The 26,100-nt window shown below is 40.2% G+C and overlaps 1 protein-coding gene across 2 annotated transcripts in view; it reads left to right on the top strand.

Moving 5' to 3' along the window:
- WDTC1 (WD and tetratricopeptide repeats 1) overlaps positions 1 to 26,100 on the top strand; it is a 65,408-nt gene that overhangs the window by 9,050 nt on the left and 30,258 nt on the right. For both annotated transcript variants that reach the window (XM_032390390.1, XM_032390397.1), the window contains exons 2-3: positions 10,025 to 10,172; positions 11,673 to 11,756. In XM_032390390.1, the coding sequence (XP_032246281.1) occupies positions 10,125 to 10,172; positions 11,673 to 11,756 (132 nt within the window). In that variant the 5' untranslated portion in view covers positions 10,025 to 10,124. The remainder of the gene's footprint in view (positions 1 to 10,024; positions 10,173 to 11,672; positions 11,757 to 26,100) is intronic.

The raw sequence follows: 26,100 nt of genomic DNA, 5'->3' as shown, positions 1-26,100 counted from the left end.
CCTCCTGTGCTTTCCACCTCCATTCTATTTTTTAAGTAAAATTTACAAATATTAAAATTCATTAATCTTTTTTTTTTTTTTTTTTTTTAAAGATTTTATTTATTTATTTATTAGAGAGCGAGCGAGAGAGAAACAGCATGAGAGGGGGGAGGGTCAGAGGGAGAAGCAGGCTCCCCGCCGAGCCGGGAGCCCGATGCGGGACTCGATCCAGGGACTCCAGGATCATGACCTGAGCCGAAGGCAGTCGCTCAACCGACTGAGCCACCCAGGCGCCCCTAAAATTCATTAATCTTTTTTTAAAATATTTATTTATTTGACAGAGAGAGATAGCGAGAGCAGGAACACAAGCAGGGGGAGTGGGAGAGGGAGAAGCAGGCTTCCTGCCGAGCAGGGAGCCCGATGTGGGACTCGATCCCAGGACCCTGGGATCATGACCTGAGCCGAAGGCAGACGCTTAATGACTGAGCCACCCAGGTGCCCTAAAATTCATTAATCTTGATTGTGCAGTTTTGACAAATGGGTATACTCATGTAACCCATATCCCCAATACCCATGTAACCATACTCCCGTCACTATATAGAACCTTTCTATCACTCTAGAAAGTTCTCAGGTGTCCTTTACTTGTCAATCTCCACCCAGGCAACACTTTTTTTTTTTTTTTTTTTACTGCATTTTTGCCTATTCTAGAACTTCATATACATTTGACTCTTGAACAATGTGGGGGTTAGGGGCACCAGCCCTGCCCCCCCATGCAGTCAGAAATTCGCATATAACTTTTGACTCCCCAAAAACTTAGCTACTAATAGCCTACTGTTGACCAGAAGCCTTACTGATAACAATTGACACATATTTTAAGTATTATAAACTGTATTCTTATAATAAAGTAAGCTAGAGAAAAGGAAACTTATTAAAATCATAAGGAAGAGAAAATACATTTACAGTACTATACTGTATTTATTGAAAAGAATCCATGTATAAGTGGACCCACAGTTCAAACGTGTGTTGTTCAAGAGTCCAGTGTAAATGGAATCATACAGTATGTACTTTTTTTTTAAGATCTCGCTGTGTCTCTCTCCGTCAAATAAATAAAATCTTAAAAAAAAAAAAAAGATTTTACTTATTAGAGAAAGAGAGAACGTGAGCCAGGGAGGAGCAGAGGGTGAGGGACATGCTGACTCCACACTCTGAGCACAGAGCCTGACATGAGGCGGTCTCACGACCCTGAGATCACAACCTGAGCCGAAATCAAGAGTCAGACACTCAACCAACTGAGCCACCCAGGCGCCCCCAAGTATGTACCTTTTTATGTCTGGCTGCTTTTGCTCAGAATCTGTGAGATTCATCCATATTGTTACCTGTATCAGTAGTTCCTTTTAAAAAATATAATAACTTCGGGGCACCTGGGTGGCTCAGTCGTTAAGCGTCTGCCTTCGGCTCAGGTCATGATCCCTGGGTCCTGGGATCGAGTCCCACATCGGGCTCCCTGCTCCGCAGGAAGCCTGCTTCTCCCTCTCCCACTCCCCCTGCTTGTGTTCCCTCTCTCACTGTGTCTCTCTCTATCAAATAAATAAAAATCTTAAAAAATATATATATAATAACTTCATTGGGATATAATTCACATACCATACAGTTCACCCTTTTAAAGTATACAATTCAGTGGTTTTTAATACTCTCACAGACATGTGCAACAATCACTAGTCAATTTTAGGACATCTTCATCACCTCAAAAATAAACATCAAACCACAATGAAATATCACTTCATACCCACTAGGATAGCTATAAATAAATTTTTTTAAAAAAACAAGTATTAGTAAGGATGTGAAGAAATTGGAATATTGTACATTGCTGCTGAAATTGTAAAATGGTGCAGCCGCTATGGAAAACAGTTTGGCAATTCCTCAAAAAGTTAAACATAGAATTACCATATGACTCAGCAGTTCCACTCCAAGGTATATACACAAAAGAATTGAAAACAGGTGGTCAAATAGATACTTGTATACGAATGTTCATAGCAGCACTATTCACAACAGCCAACCATTGAATGGATAAACACTATGTGATATAGCAGTGCAATGGAATGGTATTCAGTCATAGAAAGGAACGAAGTACTGATACGTGCTACATGGGTGGACCTCAAAATATCATGCTAAGTGAAAGAAGCCAGTCACAAAAGGCCACATATTGTAGGATTTTATTTATATGAAAAATCTAGAATAGGTAAATTCATAGATGCAGAAAGTTAATTGGTGGTTGCCAGATACCGGGGGGGGGGGGCGGCGGGGGGAGGAAGGAAGAGGGACTGATTACTTAATAAGTATGAGGTTTTCTTTTGGTGCAATGGAAATGTTTTGGAATTACCTAGAGGTGGTGGTTGCATAACATTGTGAGTGTACTAAATACCACTGAATTGTACACTTTAAAATAGTTAATTTTATGTTATGTGAGTTTCACTTCAATTAAAAAAAAAAGGGAAACACATATCCTTTAGCTATCACTACTCTATACCCCATCCGTCCAGCCCCAAGGAACCACAAATCTTTCTATTCCTATAGATTTGCCTATTCTGGGCATTGCATGTAAGTGGAATCATAGGCATCCCTTGATTCTTGAAAGTTCACATTATGCCATTTCACTTTTACGAAAGACCTACATCAGCACCTTTTTTTGCTACCAAGGGAAATCCGAAGAGGATTTTTGCTTTTATGAAAAGGGTGAAAATCAGATATCATGGTCAGCATTTGTTTTGCAGTGAGCCCATTAGAGAGGCAGTGTACACCCTGAGCAGCGAGCGTGGCACCTCCCAGCTTCTCCCCTGGGAACTACACTCAGCTCAAGCCACCATAGCTTTGAACTGTGTCTGTGAGCCTCTGTGCTTTATCTCCGTTTATTTTGGTCATCCGTTAGCAAGATGGTATCAGAAAAGCCTAAGAGAGGTTATTTTTGGGGTCTGGGAAAGCTCAAAAATTTTTCCATATAAACTAACGGTAATTGCTTCTTCACTTTATGTCATTGCAGCTTAGGATAGGTTTCATAGGAACGCTTTACTTTTGGATAGCAGGAGAAACCTGTATACGACATGTGGCCTTCTCTCACTCAGCATAATGTCTTCCAAGATTCATCCATGTTGTGACACGTATCAGCACATCACTGCTTATTACAGCCAGATAATATTCCATTGTATAGATATACCACATTTTGTTAGTCCATTCATCAGTTGATGGGCATTTGGGTTTCCACCTTTTAGCTATTGTGAATAATCCTGTATAACCCTTCTCATACACCCTGTTGTATGGAGTTCCTTTGTTTTTAACAAAGTCACCTTTTTCCTCCTGATCTTGCAATTCTAAGCCAGCAGAAGTGAGAACGTCATCCCACTCTCTGTGCCTCACCACCCTACAATGGAATCCCCAGTGTCAGCTTTGTTGCTCTGGTAGGGAAGGAAGTAAGGGAGAAATGTTGTAACCATGCCACTGAGCATAATCAGGAGCTCTCAAGTCTTACTAGAGTTCAGATTTGGCTAATAACGTCTGTTGAGCATCCACTGTAATCCAGGTACTATTTTGTACCTTCATATATATTTTACCATTTATTCCTCACAACAGCCAATTGAAGTAGATGAGCATCCCCATATTACACATGAGGAAATTGAAACTCAGAAAGGTTGAGTAACTTGCCTAAGTAGGTACTAATTGGTACAATGAGGGGCCTAGACTTCAGGCCCAAGTGCCTCAGTATTTTAAGTCTGCTTCCCTTTCTGCTACATTAACCAGAACCCAAATAAGGACTATGGCACACCTGAAATGGGTGGTTCCTCGTGTTTATTTGGATAGTACCATTCAATCTTTGGTTCCAGGTGAGTAATCTTTGCCAGGTGTGCTTTGTTCTAAGGCTTGTTAACCTCAGGCTATTATATTACTGGTACCCTTTGCATTATGAAGTAGATTAATTCCTCCAAATTGAGCTGTTAATTGAATTTTCTTATTAACTTCCTTTGTAATACAGAGATCTGCCTATGGAAAAGTTTCCCAGTAGCCTCAGTTAAAAGTTTGTGGAGTTTGTGGAAGGGATAGGGTTAAGTGGCGACATGCTAGGCATTTTAGGCTCTAGGAGTATAGAATACATTTTGGGAGGAGTATCCTATGCATGGCAGCTCATATTTTCTTTATAACATTATGTCATATGTTTTCCCCTGTGCCTTAGGCATTTTTGTATTTTTCATATTCCCAACTCCCAGAAACTGGCTTCCTTCTCCCTCCTTTTATTGAGTGTCAACTAGAGTAGGCTTGCAGTATCCTCAGTGACAGCAGATGCCATTCCTAAACCTTTGTACTTTAGCTAGAGAGATTTTTTATTGAGCTTTCATGTTCTGCAAATTAGCCCTCAGTGTCATTAGAGCTTTAAGGGCGAACATAAGGGTATATTCAGTTCACTGTGTTATCCTTAGAATGAAGAATACACATTAAAAGTTGCTTGTGGGGGCGCCTGGGTGGCTCAGTCGTTAAGCGTCTGCCTTCAGCTCAGGTCATGATCCCAGGGTCCTGGGATCGAGCCCCGCATCGGGCTCCCTGCTTGGCGGGAAGCCTGCTTCTCCCTCTCCCACTCCTCCTGCTTGTGTTCCTGCTATCCCTATCTCTCTGTCAAATAAATAAATAAAATCTTAAAAAAAAAAAAAAGTTGCTTGTGGTCTGTTACAGTCCTGGTTTTTTGCTGGTGATTTCCATGTCTCCTTTCCTGCTCTCCTGCCATATGTTTAGTTTGTGTCCCCCACTGTCATTTTTGTGCTTTCTTCTAAGATGTATGATAAATGAGTATAAATAAGATTTAATTTATTATTCCTATTCCTTCTGAATTTACTGTCCTCGCTGTTAATTTTGGTCATTTGGTTAAATTAGCCTTTTCCAGTCCATCTACGGTGTTATGGTCACAATAGCCTTGGTGCCATTGATACTCAATTCATGACAACTATGTTGTTTGCTCTTGAAGAGAAGGGTCTGTGTTTGGCTTGTTCTTTGCTGTATTTTCAAAGTCTAGTGTGGTGCTGGCATAATAGGCATTGAAAATGTTATCTTATGGATTCTTGAACTCACTTATTTCAGTCTTTTGCATCTCAGCAGAACTGCACATATAATTTGCATACTGCACCAGAGATAGAAATTCCCTTGCTACAGTCTTTTCTGGTGTTTAATCATAAATATATGACTTCCTTTCTTCAATTCCAAATGTCTCCATCATGTCATTCTGTATCTGTGAGTTCTCTTTGTTCTATAGAATTGACTATTCCAAAACACTCCTTAAAATAATGCTTTTAAAATTTGACTGTGATTAAATCTTGTCATATTCAAATAACTATTCCTTTATTGATTTGATTATTTGTGTTTGAGAAACTTTGGAATCAAAGTATGAAGCTAAATTATGCCCCTTATAGATTTGGGGTTATTTCCCTCCTAATGTGAACCTGTTAAATAATCTCTACTTAGAAGGCTTTCCAGTTATGCTTGCCTGCCTAAAAAAGTTTGTGGAAGGCACTGAATCCATGTTGCCTGAAAGGGGGGTGAAGGTGGGCTGTGCTCCAGAACGAACTATCTGCTGGTGTGCTACCATTTCTTCTCAGGATGGGAACAGAAGTGTTCACCAAAATACTGAGCAGTAGTTGTATTAAATTTGACATTTTGATTTTTAAACCTCTGCCTCCATTCTGATACTGTTTTAAATCCCACTTCCCATTTTACCATTTACCTGACTTGTAGTGAGGGTGGGTTTTTGGTTTTGGTTTTGGTTTTGGTCTACTTTCTCTGCTTTTTCCTTCTTTTGTTCCTTTTAGTTTTTCTAAGCACACACCTATCTTAGCTAAAGTCCCTTGCCTTTGATTTTTGATTCTCTGCTTTCTTAGATGCTGTGTCTTTCATCCCAGTCAGTATTCCTCCATGTCTAGCACAGTGCCTGGTACTTGGTACAAACCCAGTTAATGCTTTAAGAAAATTAATGAATGAGTAGTAACAATTTAGTTGACTCTTATGGTGGATTGTCATACTGATCATTACTCTAGGATATTACGTACCCTAGTAATTTACACACATACAAAGTGGTTAAGAGTATATATACAGCTCTGGGTTTGAGTCCCTGCCCCAGCTTCACTTATTACCTGTGTGACATTGTAAAAATTGTTTCATGTCCATGACTCTGTTTCCACTTCTGTAAGATGATGATAGTAGTAACATCCACCATACAACCTTTTGAACTAGTCTTCCCCTGCACCCTTAACAGTGGTTGTTCTCGCTCCTCAGAAGCTCCCTCCCCAAGTTCTTTGTGACTTCTTGTCATTCGTATTTCAGCTTGAGTGTCATCTGAGCGGGTTCCTCTGTATCAGGTTTTGTAGCTGTAAGCAACAGAAACCAACTCTGGCTGATTTTTGAAAGGTTATTAGGGAAACTCACAAAATATCAGGGAAAGCCACAAAGCCAGGCTTGAAGAATGGGCTAGAACAAGGGAAGTTGGGTAGCAGCCAGGACTCTCAGCCAAAATCATTCACAGAACCAAACCATGAGGTCACTGCTGCCGCTTATACAGCTTACACCACTTCCACCAGCTGACTGGGCTTTACTGGCCACTATAGCCACACCTTGCTGCCAGCATGGACACTCTGTGGTCCTCTGATTTTTTTGATTCCAGATCCCAATTAAGATGCTTAACAACTGAGCCACCCAGGCGCCTGAGTTTGATAAGTTCTTTATAGATTTTGGATACTAGCCCTTTCTCTGATAAGTCATTTGCAAATATCTTCTCCCATTCTGTCGGTTGTCTTTGGGTTTTGTTGCCTGTTTCCTTTGCTGTGCAAAACTTTTTATCTTGATGAAGTCCCAATAGTTCATTTTTGCCTTTGTTTCCCTTGCCCTGTGAAGACGTGTCTAGCTGCGGCCGAGGTCACAGAGGTTGCTGGTTGTGTTCTCCTCTAGGATTTTGATGGATTCCTGTCTCACATTTAGGTCTTTCATCTGTTTTAAGTCTATTTTTGTGTATGGTGTAAGGAAATGGTCCAGTTTCATTCTTCTGCATATGGCAACTTTCCCAACACCATTTGTTGAAAAGACTGTCTTTTTTCCATTGGATATTCTTTCCTGCTCTGTCGAAGATTAGTTGATCATAGTATTTATATTCTTTTAAAAATAAAATTAAAGAAAAAACGTTGCACCTACATTATTTCATTTGACCTTTTTAGTAGTCTTCCAAGAAAAAGGGTGTTGGGGGTGAAGCATATGGGCCTTTTTCTGGTGAAGCATATATGGCCCTTCAGTGTTTGTTCTAGTTGTTCCTGTGCCTATGAGACACAGGAATGAGAGCCTATGTGGAGAGATCGAGACTTGACTAAGGCCACATAGCTTACTTATTACCAGATGTACTCACTGACTTTGGTGTTCTTTCTGTTATGATAAATCTCACCTTATATTCTTGGTGATTGTGGGGGAAATTACTGTTGGGTTTTTTTTGGGGGGGGGTTGACCATTATATCACAAACCAGGGACATAAACATAATTGCAGGCCAGTGTTACTTCATGCCAATTTGTCCAAATTCACATTTTTAATTTGGTGGCCCGAGACCCCTGGGAAAGTTATCATGAAACCATAGTTGTTCCCAGTTGGCATCCCTAGGTGTTCTTCATGTTCACAGGTTTTGTGATCCTAAATAGTGCCAGTGACTTTCATATCTCCCTGGTAATGCTAAGATGCAATGCTGGATGTCTTCCACATTGTGGGGAAGGCTCTTGCCCTTTTAAGAGCTTATGGTCCCAAAATAGATCATGGAGGCATAAGCCCCAAAGAACTCGGGCTGAATGGGAACATCTAATCAGGTGGCAAGATTTTTATTGTCCTACTGTGTGCCTAACGCTAAAGAAAAAAATTTGCAATAACATAGTGTTTATATAGAGTTTCTTTTGTGAGTAAATGCCAAAGGAAAAGGAGTCTGCTTACAGATCAGGTGGAGCGAATATGATTTCAGGAGGGTGTGCTAGGAATCTGTAGGAGGGCAGCTGATGGAAAACCAGGGCCGGGAGATCCAGAAGTCTTGGGAATCCTGCTGGCTTGGGAGGGTTGGCAGAGAGGCTTGGTGGGCCCTGGAAGCCATCGTCACAGCACAAAGGTCCATAATGGGGAAGAAAGACTAAACTTCCTGTGTGGCTTCAGTGGTGGAATCAGGACCAAAAGTTGGAAATAACAGGGGGCAGAACTTTCTTTGAAAGCCTAGTGGTTTTTTTTTCCTCTAGCATTTCTTTTTTTTCTTAATGCAATATTAATGTGCTTTTGTAGAAAAGAATTGCAAGTATCACAAACAGAAGGAAAAAAATCAGTCACGCTACTATTCAAAGATGGCTATTATTATATTTCCTTTTTTATTTATTTTATTTTTTTAAATATTTATTTGAGATAACAGGAGTGCGGAGTGGGGGGCAGAGGGAGAGGGAGAAGCAGGTTCCCCGCTGAGCAAGGAGCCTGATGCGGGGCTTGATCCCAGGACCCAGGGATCATGACCTGAGCTGAAGGCAGATGCTCAACCAACTGAGCCAACCAGGCACCCCCCTTTTTTATTTATTTTTTAAAGATTTTGTTTTTATTTATATTATTTGTGTGAGAGAGAGAGAATTCGAGAGAACACAAGAGGTGGAGAGGGAGAAGCAGGCTCCCCGCCGAGCAGGGAGCCCAATGCGAGGCTAGATCCTGGGATCATGACCTGGAGCCAAAGGCAGACGCTTAACTGACTGAGCCACCCAGGCACCCCGTTTATATTTCCTTTTTTAAACATAGCTTTGATAATAGTATTTATTGAAAAAGCATCATGTTATCATATAAACATTTGGTGTGATGTAAGCATTTTTCCTTTATAAGTAGCATTTTTTAAAGATTTTTTAAATTTTTATTTATTTGACAGAGACAGACAGTGAGAGGGAACACAAGCAGGGGGAGTGGGAGAGGAAGAAGCAGGCCTCCCGCTGAGCAGGGAGCCCTGTGCTGGGCTCAATTCCAGGACCCCGGGATCATGATCTGAGCCGAAGGCAGATGCTTAATGACTGAGCCACCCAGGAGCCCCTATAAGTAACATTTCTAATACTGCTTAATATCAAATGGCTATACATTGTTTAACCATCCCTCTGTCATCGGAAATTTTGGTCCTTTTAATTTTTTTGTTTTTACAAAATCTGTGATGGGGGTACCTGGTTAGTAGAACATGCAACTCTTGATCTCAGGGTCCTGAGCTTGAGCCCCAGGTTGGGCGTGGAGCCTACTTAAGATAAAAAAAATAAAATAAAAACAAAATCTGTGATGAATATGCTTGGGTATAGAACTTTTGTGTTTCTTGTATTTTGCATTTTCTTATGGTAAGTTATCATAAATGAAATTAGTAGGTTTTTCTAACCATCAGAGTTTATAACAAAGGAGTGAGTTGCTTCAAGAGGTGAGACTGAAAGCCTACCTACCAGGATAGTGAAGAGGGATTTCTTTATCAGATTGGATTTTAGACATGATCACCTTTACCTTTCCTGTCCACCCTTTGATTTTGTGAATCTATTAGAGGGTTGAGTGCTTTCCGTGATACTGATTTGGTTTTGGGGAGAGCCAAGATGAGGGTCAGGGATTCAAAGTATAATTAATGCATAATTGCCACAGATGCATACTGAGCAAGTGAAACTTGACATCTTTCTTGCTACATGCCTTGTTCTTATTTTCAGGATATGCTCCCATCTTCCTTCATACTCCTATCCAACCCTCCATTTTCTGGTGAAGCATACATGACTCCTTCAGTGTTTGTTCCAATACTTTCTGTGGCTCTGAGTCATTGTCTCCCCCATCCTACCCTTTTCATCTTCCAAAGGTTCTTCAACACTATGCAGCAGGGCCAGCCCACCGTGTCATAAATCATAGGCAATAGCCAGTTCACTAGGTAGGCTGGTGGACTGTTTTAGGGGTAGAACCAGGGCTCTGGATCCACTTTATTCCATCCCTCAAGGTTTGATGGTTTTTTCCCCCCAGGTAATTAAATGTGTGTCTTGTGGACCTGGGCTTGGCTGGAATGCTCAAGGGTCCTGAAGATCCTTCTATAGCTTCCTGCTGTTGAATCCATTAAGAGAAGATGGCAAAAGTCAACATAACTAGAGACCTCATCCGTAGGCAGATCAAGGTAAGCACCTTAGACCTTTGAACAAGAGCATGAGGTCCTTTCTTCCTAACAGATTCATTTTACACCTGAAGAAACTGAGGTCTGAAGTCGGTGACTTGCCTGAAGTCACACAGCTACTTAGTGGCAGACTCAGGACTAGAATTAAGGTCTCTTAACTCCCATCTTCTTTTGCCCAAGAACATAGAATTCATGGAGACTCCTCTGTCCCAGTGCTTTGTACCTGGGCTGCTGAAATTAATGAAAGCTGGTGAGGGAAGGGAGCCATCAGTGTGCTGTGCATGTGCGTACACAACTGTGTGTGCATATGTAGGTTTATGGGGGGTGCTGTGGCAGGAGAAAATGTGGCATCTTCATGTTGCTCCAGCTGCTAAGTTGTGCATGTAAGACCAGGAAGAGTCTTAGTCCCAGTTCAGCTTAGACTCTTTCTTCTTTTCTTTAAGGGTCTCCTGCACCTGACCTGTACAGTTTGTACATTCTGTGAGATGAATGAATGACCAGGCAGTCACGTTCATTTAGCAGGGTAGCCCAGGCTTTGTCAGGGAAACCTGCAGTAAAGGAGCACAGGGATTTAATGGAAGAGTTTCCACCAAGACATGATGTGCTTCTATAGTAAGAACCCCAAACTGGGGTCAGGAGCTTAATCTCACCACTGCCCTAATTACTTATAAGACTTGAGTCATTTTACTTCCCTGTGTTTTCTGTTGTTAAATGATAATAATGTCTGCCTCTAGGTGGATCATAATGAAATCTGGAAGAACACAAGTTTTTTAAAAAGGTTAAGTGCTAAAAACATTTTTTTAATTAAAAATCTTTAAAAAATAAGTGGCATGCAGCATAAGCTGTGATCATCATCAAAAAGGATTGAGTGTATGCCTCTAAATGAGCCGTGTACTTGGTGCATATCAATCTACGTTTCATATATTTTTTCCCTGCATCCCTGAATCCTTTGGGGGCTTTGTCCATTTGTGGGGGTTTTTGTAATTTCATTAGAATGGATGGCCCTCAAGGGCAAGGACCATTTCCTAGAGGCACAGAATCAGAGTTGGAGGGACCTTGCAAGTTATTTTTTTCCTATGAATATCCCCCACAATATGTGTCCTAAAGATGATGCCCACCCTCTCCAACCTAACAATGGAAACTCCCTATTTTGTTGTTTTCAATTTTTTTCATTTTTTCTTTTTTCTTTCTTTCTTTCCTTCCTTCCTTCTTTTTTCTTTCTTTCTTTCTTTCTTTCTTTCTTTCTTTCTTTCTTTCTTTTCTTTCTTTTCTTTCTTTTCTTTCTTTCTCTCTCTTTTCTCCTTCTTCTTCTTCGGCAACCCAACAAGCACAACTTTGTGCTTTATTTTATACTCTTTTATTATTCTCTAATCCTTGCCCAAGTATAGTGCAGACCTTTTTTAGATCCTGTGGTGCCCAGCACAGTGCTGGGTATGTAATAGGCACATAGTAAATCATATTGAATTAAATTAATGAAACTGTGAGTTTGTATCTGTCCCCCAGGAGCGGGGTGCCCTGAGCTTTGAGCGGCGCTACCATGTCACTGACCCCTTTATCAGGCGGCTGGGCCTGGAAGCAGAGCTACAGGTAAGAAATCCAGTTTGCACACTAGATGCAGATGGCCAGTTCTCCATTCTCTGTCTATAGAGAACCCTCTGCATTATTCAGGGTGTAAACAAGTTTTTCTCTGCAGGTCATACCTGATGGTTACCTCTCCTTTCCAGCAGTTTTATTAGGCTGGTAAATATAGGCAGGTGAATCAAGGTTGGTGATTGGCATGGTCATGCAGAAATTATTTCTTGGTCATATTATTTGCTTTGTGCTTGGAAAAAGATTGTTGAAATGCATACCACTGTTTTTACTATTGGCTTGGACAATAATTATTCTTACCTTTGCAAAGAAAGTTAGAGTTTACATAGTGTTTTTACACACACACACACACACACACACACACACACACTCTCTCTCTCTCTCTTTCTCATTTTAGCTTCAAAGTAATGTGGGGAGGTATATAGGGAATGGGTATTTAAAAAAAAAAGGTTTAGAAAGGTCAAGCACTTTGTCCAGTGTTGTCCTGACCAGTCCATGGAAAGCCGGGCCTTCAGTCCAGAAGTTCAGCTTTTTCATCATGTCCAACACAGAGACACTCTATAATGTTAGTTCCAGTCCCTTTCCTTCCTCCAGATCATGTTTTGAATCCAGCTTAGCTGTCCTATCCAACTTAGTGTTATCTGCAGGTTGAGTTAGAATTCTCTTTGCTGGGGCGCCTGGGTGGCTCAGTCAGTTAAGCATCTGCCTTCAGCTCAGGTCATGATCCCAGGGTCCTGGGATCGAGCCCCGCATCAGAGCTCCCTGCCTGGCGGGGAGTCTGCTTCTCTGTCTCCCTTTGCCTGACACTCCTCCTCTTTGTGCTCCCTCTCTCTCTCTGTCAAATAAATGAATAAAATCCTAAAAAAAAAAAATTCTCTTTGCTTCCTTCAACTTAGTGTTTATAAGTGATCATGTTGATCTTAGAAAAAGACTAGGAAGAGGGCGCCTGGGTGGCTCAGTCGTTAAGCGTCTGCCTTCGGCTCGGGTCATGATCCCAGGGTCCTGGGATCGAGCCCAGCATCGGGCTCCCTGCTCAGCGGGAAGCCTGCTTCTCCCTCTCCCACTCCCTCTGCTTGTGTTCCCTCTCTCGCTGTCTCTCTCTCTGTCAAATTAAAAAAAAAAAAAAATCTTTAAAAAAAAGAAAAAGACTAGGAAGAAATTTATTGAATGTTCACAGTGTTATCTCGAGGTAGTGAGATTACAGATGATTGTTACTGCTTTCTTTTAATTATAAATTTTTATCCATTTAAAAATATAACTATATTAATACTGATGATCTTGAAAAGATAATTAAAAGTTACTTCTTAGTCCCATCTCCCTAATAGCATTGCTATTAGCATTTTGTGTGTAGAGACTAGGGCCCAAGATCTAGCTGTGGAGACACTCCAGCTTTTAGAAGTTGATTACAAGCTAAGGAGATTAAAAAGTTACCCAAGAAGTAGTGCTCAGTGAAGTAGAAAGGAAACAAAACCAGGAGAGTGTAAAGGCCACGTAAGGAGAATATTTTAAGAAAGAAGGAGTGGTCACTTCTACTCAGTGCTTTTGAAAGGTTGAGTAAGATGAGGACAGAACAACAACTGTGGTCTTTACTGGAGTGGTGGGAATAGAGGCTAGATTGGAGTGGTTGTGAGAGTGAATTGGAGGTAAAGAAGTGACAACCATATTGTAGACAGCTTTCTTTTTCTCTCTCTCTCTTTTTTTTTAAAGATTTTATTTATTTATTTTGACAGAGAGAGACAGCAAGAGCGGGAACACAAGCAGGGGGAGTGGGAGAGGGAGAAGCAGGCTTCCCGCTGAGCAGAGAGCCCAACGTGGGGCTCGATCCCAGGACCCTGGGATCATGACCTGAGCTGAAGGCAGACGCTAAACGACTGAGCCACCCAGGTGCCCCTTTTTTCTCTTTTTTAAAGAGGGTGATGGAAATTTATTTATTTATTTATATATTACAAACTTTTCCCCCAGATGAGAGGAGCTAGGATGTAATCAGTAAAAAGGGTAAACTATGAAAGATACCTTGTCTTGCCCCTCTCCGTCTACATTCACCTTCCTTCAACTCTCTTGTTCTCCTGTCTTTGAGTTGGCTTTAACCAATGCGGGGTCATTTCAGAAAATTGGAGGAAGAATGGCATTTTTTTATTCCCTCGCTTCTTTCCTTCAAAGTCATTTTGTTTTGTTTTTGTTTTCAGCTTTACTGAGTTGTGTAGACAACTCTTGAAACAACTTTATTTACAAAAGGAAATGGAGAACTGGAGAAGTGGCTGGGTCTATGGGATCAAAGGAGAGATTTATAAGAATGGGAAGAAATACTAGCATGTGACTGTATGTTGATGGCAGGGGAAGGTTTGCTGATATAGGAGGACAGAATAATTGAAGGAGCATAGTCCTGGGGAAGGCTGGAGGGGATGGGTTTCAGAGTTCAAGCAGTTCAGGCCTTTGATAAAACCCAAGACATTTCTTTCATTGTTCCAGGGTCCAGTGGGTCTGGGATCAGGAGCGAGGCACAGACTGGAATAAAAACTGAAGCGTCATTGACAGAGAGATAGTCTATAGTAGCAGTTTTCAAAGTGTTGTCTGCAGACCCCTGGGAATCCCCACAACTTTTTCAAGGGAATCCATGAGGTCAAAACTACTTTCACTGTAGTATCAAGACATTGTTTGCAAAACAAAAATTAATTCATTTAAAATTTGCAAAAAATGGGGTGCCTGGGAGGCTCAGTCGGTTAAGCGTCTGCCTTTGGCTCAGGTCATGATCTCAGGGTCCTGGGATTGAATCATGCATTGGGCTCCCTGCTCAGCGGGGAGTCTGCTTCTCCCTCTACCCCTCTCCTGCTTGTGTTCTCTCTCTCTCTCTCTCTCAAATAAATAAATACAATCTTAAAAAATAAATAAAATTTGCAAAAAAAAAAAAAAAAAGTGAGTAAAACTACTGTCACCTTAGCATGGATTAAGGCAAATAGCATCAAACTGTCATCGACTTATTAACACCATGCATTTGCAGTAACTAGAAAAAAGCAGGTTTTACTTAACATGTCCTTGATGTGAAGCAATAAAAATTACTAGTTTTATTAAATTTCAACCCTTAACGTATATATCTCTTTAGTATTCTGTATTGTGGGATGGGAAGTACACATAAAGTCCTGCTGCTGCAAACTGCACTATGATGGTTGTTCTGAGGAAAAAGCACTTGTGCAGTTGTTTGAGTTGCAAGCCCCACTAGCCAGTCTTTTCATCTGAAAGAAGTACCATCTGAAAGAAGTACCATCTGAAAGAACCAGACAAAAACAATGGTTATTCAGATATGAGTATTTGGCAGACATTTTCTTAAAAATGAATGAACTGAGCTGTCACTTCAAGAAAAACAACTGACAGTATTTGTTGCCAAGGATAAAACTTGAACTTCTAGGCAAAAAAAGAGAGAATATAGGAAAACTTGTATCTGCCATAATGAGCTTGATAACTTCTCAATATTTAAAAGGTTTTTTTGACGAGATCTGTGGTGATAAAAACAAATGTCAACAGTGTTGTATAATGAATATTAACATTGAAGATCTTTAAATTCAGTGAGTCACTGTTTTCAAAATGACCAATGTATGATATAACAGACTCATACGTGTGTAAAAGACCTGTGCATAACACAAACTAGACCAATGTGCTTTAACATAGCAAGGTACCAATAGTTCCTTTATGTGGTTTCAGATTCTACATTGTAACTTAAGAAACCATTACTTGTGGAGTTTTGGTGCAGTATCAAAGAAGGAGATCTATATTATCTGAAAAGGCTATCAAAATACTCCTCCCTATTGCAACTAATTATCTTTGTGAGGCTGTATTTTTGTTATATACTTCAACCAAAATAACATATTGCAACAGACAATGCAAAAGTAGGTATGAAAACCCACTTACCTTCCATTATGCTAGACATTATGTAAAGCAATGCCACTCTTTTTATTAAGTTCTTTTGTCTTAGAAAATATATTTACTTTTCTTTTAAAACATGTTAACTTACCATTTTTGTTATTTTTAAATGAAAATAATATGAAATATTTCCATTTTAATTTCTAATATGGGGTAAATATCAATAAATATAACCCCTATAAACAAAAGCTCTTTGGGATCCTCAGTAATTTTTTTCAAGTTTTTTTTTTTTTTTGAGAGAGAGAGCGAGAGAGAGCATGAGCGGGGAGGAGAGGGAGACGCAGGCTCCCTGCTGAGCGGGGAGCCCAATGCAGGGCTTGATCCCAGGACCCTGAGATCATGATCTGAGTCCAAGGCAGACACTTAACCGACTGAGCCACCCAGGCAGGCGCCCCTGGCATCCTCAGTAATTTTTAATAGTGAAAGGGGTCTTGAGACTAAGAAGTTTGAGAATCACTAGTCTGTAGGAGCCATGAAACAGGATGAGTGGATAATGTCACTTGGGGACAAAGTAGGAAGTGAGAGAAGCAAGCTTAGGACCAGGACCCAAGGTTGTTCAACATTTAGAGATTGCCTGTTACTGCCCTTCCTCTATCCACAGGAACCAGAAAGAATAGGCACAGAGGTGGGAGAACATGGTATCAGGGAAGCCAAGGAGGAGGGAAAGTTCAAATGGTACTGAGTTTTAGAGTCTTAACTCCCAAAAAGCTATCTTATTTCCCTCTTTCCTACTTTGAGGTTGGAGGGGATATCTTTTTGTGACTCTTCCCCCCCACAACAAATAGTAATTAGGATACCATTATGAGTCATATGACCTTGGTTAGGTAAGTCTAACTTCACCCATTTCTTCATCAGTAAAATAACATCCATATCCTGTTTGTTAGGTTTGTGAGGAGGGATAAACAAGTTAATTTATGTAAAATTATGTAAAAATACTTAGCACAGTGCCTAGTATATGGTAAAAGTCATGTTATATAGCACTCAAATATTAGCTGGTATTATTGTTGTTATTTGTAGAAAGCTCTTAAAAGTTTCCTAAGATGCCGATTTGATGGCATCTAACTTTTTAAAACACTTTACTGTCATTTCCTTTCCTTGTTTTATTTCCTACCTATTGTCACATATGAACTCTGTATTAGTTAACAGCAGTTCATGTCTAGCATTAGGAAGAGGTGATTATTTGGAGCTGGAGGTGGGATAAAAGTGGTAAAATCAACAGTAAAAGCTCCTACCTTTTTGTGGTTATTGATTATAATATTCTTTATTATCTGGGGAAGATTTTTTTCCTGGATTTCCTAATTTACTACTGTGTATGCTTTTGAAAACTTCAAAAGGATAACTTAAAGAGAACTCCTAGGACACAGTGCTGAACATTTAGTAGATGTTCACTAGAAACCTGTTGGTTTGATTGGCTTTTTTGATTTTCTGTATTAGAGTTCGCTTTTTTAATCTTATCCCCATACCACTTCTCTACCTTCCAGCTTAATAATCCTGCCCTGTTTTTACTTTTTGACTTTCTAGTTTGCATTTTGAGTTTAGCCAGTCTGGTATTTTGTTACCTTTCCTGTATATGTAGAATTTATACCTGCAGAGATGCCTATTTAAAAAGCATTCAAGTTAACTTTGATAACTTTATTTCTTGGATATTCTTTCCATTGCATTCATCCTGCCAGTTCTGTAAGCTTCTGAAAAATCTACTTTGCAAAGCTAATTTTCTTTATTTTTCATATTTCTTTCCTGAATGTTTTCTAAGAAGAGTTTCCATCCACCTTTACCTGAATTAATTTTGTTCCTAGTGCTTTCTTCCTAAGGAAGATCTGAATCAAGAAGTACATCAATCTGTTGTATTCATCTCTTTTATATTAGGAAATTGGCCTTAACACTCTTAAATCTTGGCACTTAAAAATTTTTAAACTAAATCATGATCTAAAACTGCTCATTGTACTCTAATCAAAAATCAAAGTACTTAGCACAGTACTTAGCACTAGCATCTCTTCTTTGACCTGGAGGTTTGGATGGATGACATGAATGATGCTTCTTAAACATTTTCTTCACCTAGCATCTGACTATTAGGTCCTTTCCTTTTTTATTTACTTATTTTTGATTAAACATTCATATAGTTCCAATTTGTTTTTTAAGATTTTATTTCTTTTTTGACAGAGAGACAGAGAGGGAACACAAGCAGGGGGAGTGGGAGAGGGAGAAGCAGGCTTCCTGCGGAGCAGGGAGCCCAACGCAGGGCTCAATCCCAGGACCCTGGGATCATGACCTGAGCTGAGGGCAGACACTTAATGACTGAGCCACCTAGGCATCCCATATAGTTCTAATTTTAAAAGTTTAAAAGATCATCTCCTTCCCATTCTTTCCCAGCCACCTAATTTACTTCCCTGGAATCAACTAGTCAGTTTTAGTATCATTCCAGAGAAATTTTATGCATAAAATCTCACCCTTTTCCACAATGTTAGCTTAACATACTTACTGCTTTGTACCTTAAGTCTTTGAATTTAAAAATATTTTATGATTTAGTATATCAGCACATAAAGAAAGATTCTTTCATGGCTTCAGAGTAATTTTTTTAAAGATTTTATTTATTTATTTATTTATTTATTTATTTTTTAAAGATTTTATTTATTTATTTGAGAGAGAGAATGAGAGAGAGAGCATGAGAGGGGGGAGGGTCAGAGGGAGAAGCAGACTCCCTGCCGAGCAGGGAGCCCGATGCAGGACTCTATCCCAGGTCTCCAGGATCATGACCTGAGCTGAAGGCAGTCGCTTAACCAACTGAGCCACCCAGGCGCCCGATTTATTTATTTTTTAAAAATACTTTATTTGACAGAGAGAGACACAGCCAGAGAAGGAACACAAGCGGAGAGAGTGGGAGAGGGAGAAGCAGGCTTCCTGGTGAGCAGGGAGCCCAACAAGGGGCTCGATCCCAGAACCCTGGGATCATGACCCGAGCCGAAGGCAGACGCTTAATGACTGAGCCACCCAGGCGCCCCAAAAGATTTTATTTATTTGACAGAGAGAGAGATAGCAAGAGCAGGAACACAAGCAGGGGGAGTGGGAGAGGGAGAAGCAGGCTTCCCACCGAGCAGAGAGCCCAAAGTGGGGCTCAATCCCAGGACCCCGGGATCATGACCTGAGCTGAAGGCAGATGCTCAACGACTGAGCCACCCAGGCGCGCCTCAGAGTAATTTATTTAAACTGTCCCTGTTGGGGCGCCTGGGTGGCTCAGTTGGTTAAGCAACTGCCTTCGGCTCAGGTCATGATCCTGGAGTCCCGGGATCGAGTCCCAGGTCGGGCTCCCTGCTCAGCGGGGAGTCTGCTTCTCCCTCTGACCCTCCCCCCTCTCGTGCTATCTCTCTTTCATTCTCTCCCTCTCAAATAAATAAATAAAATCTTTAAAAATAAATAAATAAACTGTCCCTGTTGGCAGACATGTGGATTACTTACAGTCTTTTGTACATACATTATTCCTTGCAATATCATTGGCACATTTTGGTGTCTGTCTATAGGATAAAAACCTGTGAGTGGAATTAGTAGGTCAGAGGGTACACGCATCTGTGATTTTTAGATAATTATTATCAAAATTACCTTTCATGGGCACCTGGGTGCCTCAGGTGGTTAAGTGTCTGCCTTGGGCTCAGGTCATGGTCCCAGGGTCCTAGGATCAAGCCCTGCAGTGGACTTCCTGCAGGGAGCCTGCTTCTCCCTCTCCCTCTACTGTTCCCCCTGCTGTGCTCTCTCACTCTCTTTGTCAAATAAATAAAATCTTAAAAAACAAAAACAAACAAAAACCAAAATTATCTTTCATGGAGTTTGTACTAAATTATACTTCTTTTACACTCCTTCATTCTTTGAGCAGTGCTCAACAAATGTTTGTTCTCTCCCCATCCCCAATCTCTACCCCTCCATGTGTCCCCCATTATTCTGAGAAATTTCACAAATGAGTGAAACTTGCTGGGCTAGAGAGATCACAGCTTAGTTTCCTAAAAAGAAATGTAGTCTACATTGATGCCTGAGAGATGGATGGGAGGAGCTAGATTTGGGGATTGATAGGGAGAGAAAAAGTGCTAGGTTGGCGGAATAGCATATGAGTGATGCAAGAGAGAATAGAGGGTACTCAGTTCAGAACAGGTGGTCACAAAATACAAGTGGGAGAAGGATGACAGATGAGGTTGGTGAGATGAGTGTGGGTGAAATGGTCCTAATAAAAGACATAGTAAACTGTGTTGAAGACTATGGACTTTATCCTAAGGTCAGTGGAGAGCCATTGAATGGTTTTTACAATAGGAGCAATATGATCAGAATTAAGCTATAAAAAAACTTATCTTGGCTTCAAAATGAAGATTGCATAGGTTTAAATATAGCCAGACTAGGGCGCCTGGTGGCTCAGTCAGTTAAGCGTCTGACTCTTGGTTTCTGCTCAGGTCCTGATCTCACAGGCTGTGGGATCGAGCCTCATGTCAGGCTCCATCACAGTGTGGGCTTGGGATTCTCTTTTTCCTCTCCCTCTGTCCCTCCCTCTGCTCATGCACGCACTCTATTTCTCTCTCTAAAATCAATCAATCTTTAAAAATTAATAATAAATAAATAGATAAAGCCAGACCAGCTAAGGAGCTGTGGCAGTGATTCAGGAAGAGGCGGTGGGTTACCTAACCCTAGAATCAGTGAATTTGAAAGACATTTAAGAGATAGAATAAACAGAATTCTTGGTGGCTTGATGTGAAAAGTTAGGCAAAGAGAAGTCAAGGGTGAAGGTCAAGTTTCTGACTTGACTGGCAGAGTAAATGATAGTATCATTCACTAAGGGAAGCGCTGGAAAAGGAATAGGTTTGAGGGGAAAGATAAGCTCAATATGGATGTTCTGGAGTTGTATGTTATGCGTTATCTAGTGCTTTCTGGATAGGTAGTTGGAATACTTGGGTCTGAGCTTAAGATAAAGGTACACACTGGAGATGCTGATTTGGAAGCAGGGAACAGCATAGAGTTTGGAACAATGAAAGAGTTGTAATTGCCTTTGGGGAATGTGCAGAGTGGGAAGAAAGCCTAGGATAGAGACATAAAGAAGACCAACATAAGGCCACATGAACAAAGAATATGCAAAGGGTACCAAGAAAGAGTAACTAGAGGAGTAGGAAGGAAAACAGAGAGAGATGGTGATGTCACAGAACCCAGAAGAATAAAGTTTCATTGAGGAGGAAGTAGTCAGCACTATCAAATACTGCCAGGGGCCAAGTAAGATAAGGATTAAGAAATGTCCATTGATTTAGGGCAAGGAAGCTACAATAGTTACCTTGGCAAGAGCCATTTTTATGGTGTGTGGTATAGATGATAGAAGTGGGTTGAGGAATTACTGGGAAGTAAGGAAGTGAAAATATTGAGTATAGGCTACTCTTTCAGTCTGGCTATGAAGGGGAAGAGAAATGGAAGGCCATAGCTAGATGTGGATTTGGCATCAAGGAAGTACTTTTCTAGGTTAGAGGAACCTGTGCTTGTTTAATTCCAAGGGGATGGAATCAGTGGAGAAAAGGGAAAGTTAAAGATATAGGAGAGCTAGAATATCATTCAGGGTTGGGGTTTTGTCAGATGTATGTTGCAAGAGAATGATTTTAGTAATGAATCATGTATTCTTAGGGGAATAGGAAGGGAAATAAAGACATGAGGCAGCATGTAAAGAGAGAATAGAGAGGTTGACTGGACTTTGAGGATTTTTTAGGATGAAGAATCAATGAGGCATGACTTGAGATTATATATATACACACACTCTCTCTTCACTTACCAATATATCTTGGAAATCACTTGTATCATTTCATAGAGTTCTTTTTCGTAGCTGCATAGTACTGTATTATGTAGATGAGCCAAGATTTATTCAGTAAATATCCCATGTATGGACTCTTAGGGTTGTTTCTAATAGTTATAAGAATACCATAATGAATAACCTTACGTATATGTATTTTAGTATTGCTGGAGATGTATCTTTAAGGTAAAAACCTAGAAGTAGGAGTGCTAGCCAAAGGGTAAATGCATTTATGATTTTGTTAGACATTGCCAAATTTTCCTCCATGGGAGTTGTACCATTTTGCCTTCCCAGTAGTAATGCATGAGAGTGCCTCCTTCTCCACAACTCAGCAACAGACTGTGTGGTTAAGCTTTGGGATTTTTTTACCATTCTAACAGATGAAAAAATGGTATCTCAGTATAGTTTTAAGTTACATTTCTCTTATGAGTGAAATTGAATACCTTTTCCATATGTTTAAGGGCTATTTTAATATAATTTTTGCTGATTTTGGTGTAACAAAAGAGGGGGAATAAGAATTTATATAGGTACCTGTGTATTTTTGCAAACACAAGCATAGAATGGATAAGCAGAAAGTAATGAAATTGGTGACCCTCTAGCGGATGGAAGATACAGGGTGGAGAGGTTAGAGAAAAGGGAGTAACCCTTTTCTGGACCTTTTTGTAGAGTTTTTACTTTTAGAACCATGTTGAGGTTTTGCACATTCAAAAAGTAAAATAAAATCAGCAACGATCGGGAGGAGGGGGATGCCAACTAACCCAAGTAATTTTTGAACACAATACTTTGACTATATATATTCTTTGACCATATGTTTTTTGTTTTTTTTTTTAAGATTTTATTTATTTATTTGACACAGAGAGAGAGAGACAGCAAGAGAGGGAACACAAGCAGGGGGAGTGGAAGAGGGAGAAGCAGGCTTCCCACCGAGAGGGGAGCCCGATGGGGGGCTCGATCCCAGGACCCCGGGATCATGACCTGAGCCAAAGGCAGACACTTAACAACTAAGCCACCCAGGTGCCCCTGACCATATGTATTTTAAAGACAAACTTTAGGGGTGCCTGGGGGGGGGCTCAGTCGGTCTGCCTGTGGCTTGGGTCATGATCTCAGGGTCCTGGGATCAAGCCCCACATCTGGCTCCCTGCTCAGTGGGGAATCTGCTTCTCCCTCTCCCTCTGCTGCTCCCCCTGCTTGTGCTTTCTCCCTCCTTCCCTCTCTCTCTCTCTCAAGTAAATAGATAAAATCTTTAAAAAAATATATATATATATATATATAAAGAAAGAGAGAGAACTGGTATATTGGCAGCAATTGAGTAAGAGAGCCAGAAAAGAAGATGAGATTAGAGGATTTAAATTTACTATTAATTAGGATTAATTCTAAGATGTTTTGGTATATATTTTCCTTGGACATCTTTGCTCAGCATTCCACGTCCCGCTTTAGTTACATGTACTAGCTCATCTTGTCTCAAGTGAGTTTTAATGTCATAACTGGACAGGAGCCAAATATCCTGGGATTCCAGTTTGTAGCCTACAGTCCTCACTTTTTTGGGTGGCACTTTCGTTTTTGGTTCCATCACCAGGATCTTCCAAGTCCACTTTAAAAATTTTGACCACACTGTGATCCATTCTATTTCTTTCACTTGTGGGATTTCTTGGCACAATGTTCCACACGTGGAAGAGAGCGGGAGAGGAAAGGAATCTCACTTTACAAATAGGGAAAATAAAATTGAGGATTTCCAAGGTCACATAAGTGGTAAAAATAAGATTAATAAGATTGTATCAGGCCTGTCTGGCCCCACAGTTTATAATTCTTTCTACCTCAACCATGTGTCTTTAAGGGTTTAGCAGCACCCGGCTGGCTCAATCAGTAGAGCATGCGATTCTTAATCTCTGGGTTGTGAGGTCAAGCCCCACACTGGGTGTAGAGCTTACTTTAATTAATGAATTAATTAGTTAGTGGGGCGCCTGGGTGGCTCAGTTGGTTAAGCACCTGCCTTCGGCTCAGGTCATGATCGTGGGATCCTGGGATTGAGCCATCAGGCTCCCTGCTCGGCGGGAAGCCTACTTATCCCTCTCCCACTCCCCCTGCTTGTGTTCCTGCTATTGCTATCTCTCTCGTCAAATAAACAAATAAAATCTTTAAAAATAAATAAATAAAATAAAAATAGTTCGTTGGTTTAACAAATAGTTCTTGGCTTGGTGGATTCATTCTCTTGCCTTATTAGTTTTCTTAATATTTTCTGTAAATAAGTTGCAAACATTACATATCTCACCTTCACAATCTGACTTGATTGTTTTTTTGTTCCTGTTTTGTTTCTTGCATAATTTGAGCATAAATTCCTTAGAAACAAGTAATATCAAACTAGATTGGTCTTCTTTTTGAATATGGTTAGTAGACCAGAGAAGTTTTATAGTATAACCTTATTCTAACAAAGACTTGTCAGAGGTGGGTTTTTTTTTTATAATATCCTTATAGAGAAGTAAATTACATACCAAGTTTATTAAATAGTCACCCACAAAGAAAAAGATGGAAGTGAGACCTGACTTTGTGAGAGATTTCAAGGAATATTCTTTAGATCAGGGTTCAGCAAATTATGGCCTATGGGCCAAATCCAGCCTGCCACCAGTTTGTTAGCTTGTTTTAGTTTATTTTTTATTTTATTGAAGTGTACAGTTCAGGGGTGCCTGGGTGGCTCAGCTGTTAAGCATCTGCCTTTGGCTCAGGTTATGATCCCAGGGTCCTGGGATCAAGCCCCGCATCGGGCTTCCTGCTCAGCAGGAAGCCTGCTTCTCCCTCTCCCACTCCCCCTGCTTGTGTTCCCTCTCGCTTTGTCTCTCTCTGTCAAATAAAGAAATAAAATCTTAAAAAAAAAAAGAAAGAAGTGTACAATTCAGTGTGCTTTTTAAGTATTTTCACAAAGTTGTGCAACTACCACCACTATCTAATTCTAGACATTTTTATTGCCCCCAAAGGAAACCCTTTACCCATATTAGTAGTTACTACCTATCCCTAGTAGCCATTAGCCACTACTTTTTGTCTCTGTGGATTTTCCTATTCTGGACATCTCATAAAAATGGAATCATACAATACATGGCTATTTTGTATCTGTTTCTTTTACTTAGCATGATGTCTTCAAAATTCATCCATGTTGTAGCATGAATCAGTACTTCATTCCTTTTTATAGCCAAATAACATTCCATTATATGGATATACCACGTTTTGTTTATCCATTCATTGTTGGTGGACATTTTGGTTGTTTCCATTTTTTAGCTATCATGAATAATGCTGCTGTGAACATTTGTGTACAAGCTTTTGTGTGATCGTATATTTCCAGTTTCCTCAGGTATATACCTAAGAGTGGAATTGCTGGATCATATGTTTTTTGTTTGTTTTTATGTTTAATTTTTTGAGGAACTGCCAAACTGTTTTTCAAAGTGGCAGCACCATTTAACTTTCCCAGGAGAAATGTATGAGAGTTCTAGTTTCTCCAAATCTTCACATATATGATTTAAAATGTTTTTTTCCCATTTTGTGGGTTGTCTTTTCACTTTTTTGATAGTGCCTTTGACACAAGTTTTTAATTTTAATGAAGCCCAAATTATTTTTTTCCTTTTATCACTTGTGCTTTTGGTGTCATGTTTACAAAACCATTAATCATCAATTACAGCCCCACCACCAAAAAAAGGTGGGGGGATTCCATTGCCTAATCCAAGGTCACCAAGATTTATACCCATGTTTCCTTCTAAGAGTTTCATACTTTTTAGATCTTATATGTAGGTCCTTGATCCATTTTGAGTTAATTTTTGTATATAATGTGATGTAGGGGTCCAGCTTCATTCTTTTGCATGTGGATATGCAAGCCACTGTCTTCAAAGATCCTTTAAGCTTGTTCCTAAAGGCGGATGTTCCTAACTTTTTCTAGGTTTTTTGGTATCTCTCTCCATTATGGTAGAACTTTGTCTCATGTTGCCATGGACATGGACCTGTTTTTGTTTATCCTACTATTTATTCCCTTTTTTCCCAGTACTTTATACATAATGGGTATTGAATAAATGAATTTTCTATTTGGTCATAGTTTAGGGTAGCAATTTAATAGCTGCAGAAAATAACCCTTTTGGAAAAGTAAGTAAATAGGAAGGAATGCAGTTGTTCAAGATGTGTACCCTTTCTGAGTATCCTAGCCATGTGGGAGGGGTCTTTGAGAGCAGGATCTGGAAGATACACACATAAGTATCCCAGGTATATGAGAGAGTATACCTGAGGACTAGTCCAGGGGTGGGGGCCAGCGTTTACCAAAGTGTGCTTGCATATATTACATTACATCATTTGATCTTCACAGTGATCTTGTCAGGTTTACATGATCATCATCCCAATTTCTAAATGAAAAATATGAGGTTTGGAGAGTCTTTTTTTTTTTTTTTTTTAAGATTTTATTTATTTGTCAGCGAGCAGAAGCAGGGGGAGTGGCAGGCAGAGGGAGAAGCAGGCTCCCCACTGAGCAAGGAGCCTGATATGGAATTTGGTCCCAGGACCCTGGGATCATGACCTGAGCCAAAGGCAGATACTTAACCGACTGAGCCACCCAGGCATCCCAGTTTGGGGAATCTTTTTTTTTTTTTTTTTTTTTTT

The sequence above is a fragment of the Phoca vitulina genome, unplaced genomic scaffold (assembly GCF_004348235.1).
Source record: "Phoca vitulina isolate PV1807 unplaced genomic scaffold, GSC_HSeal_1.0 scaffold2, whole genome shotgun sequence".
NCBI lineage: Eukaryota > Metazoa > Chordata > Mammalia > Carnivora > Phocidae > Phoca > Phoca vitulina.
This window is presented reverse-complemented; position numbering and strand designations above follow the sequence as displayed.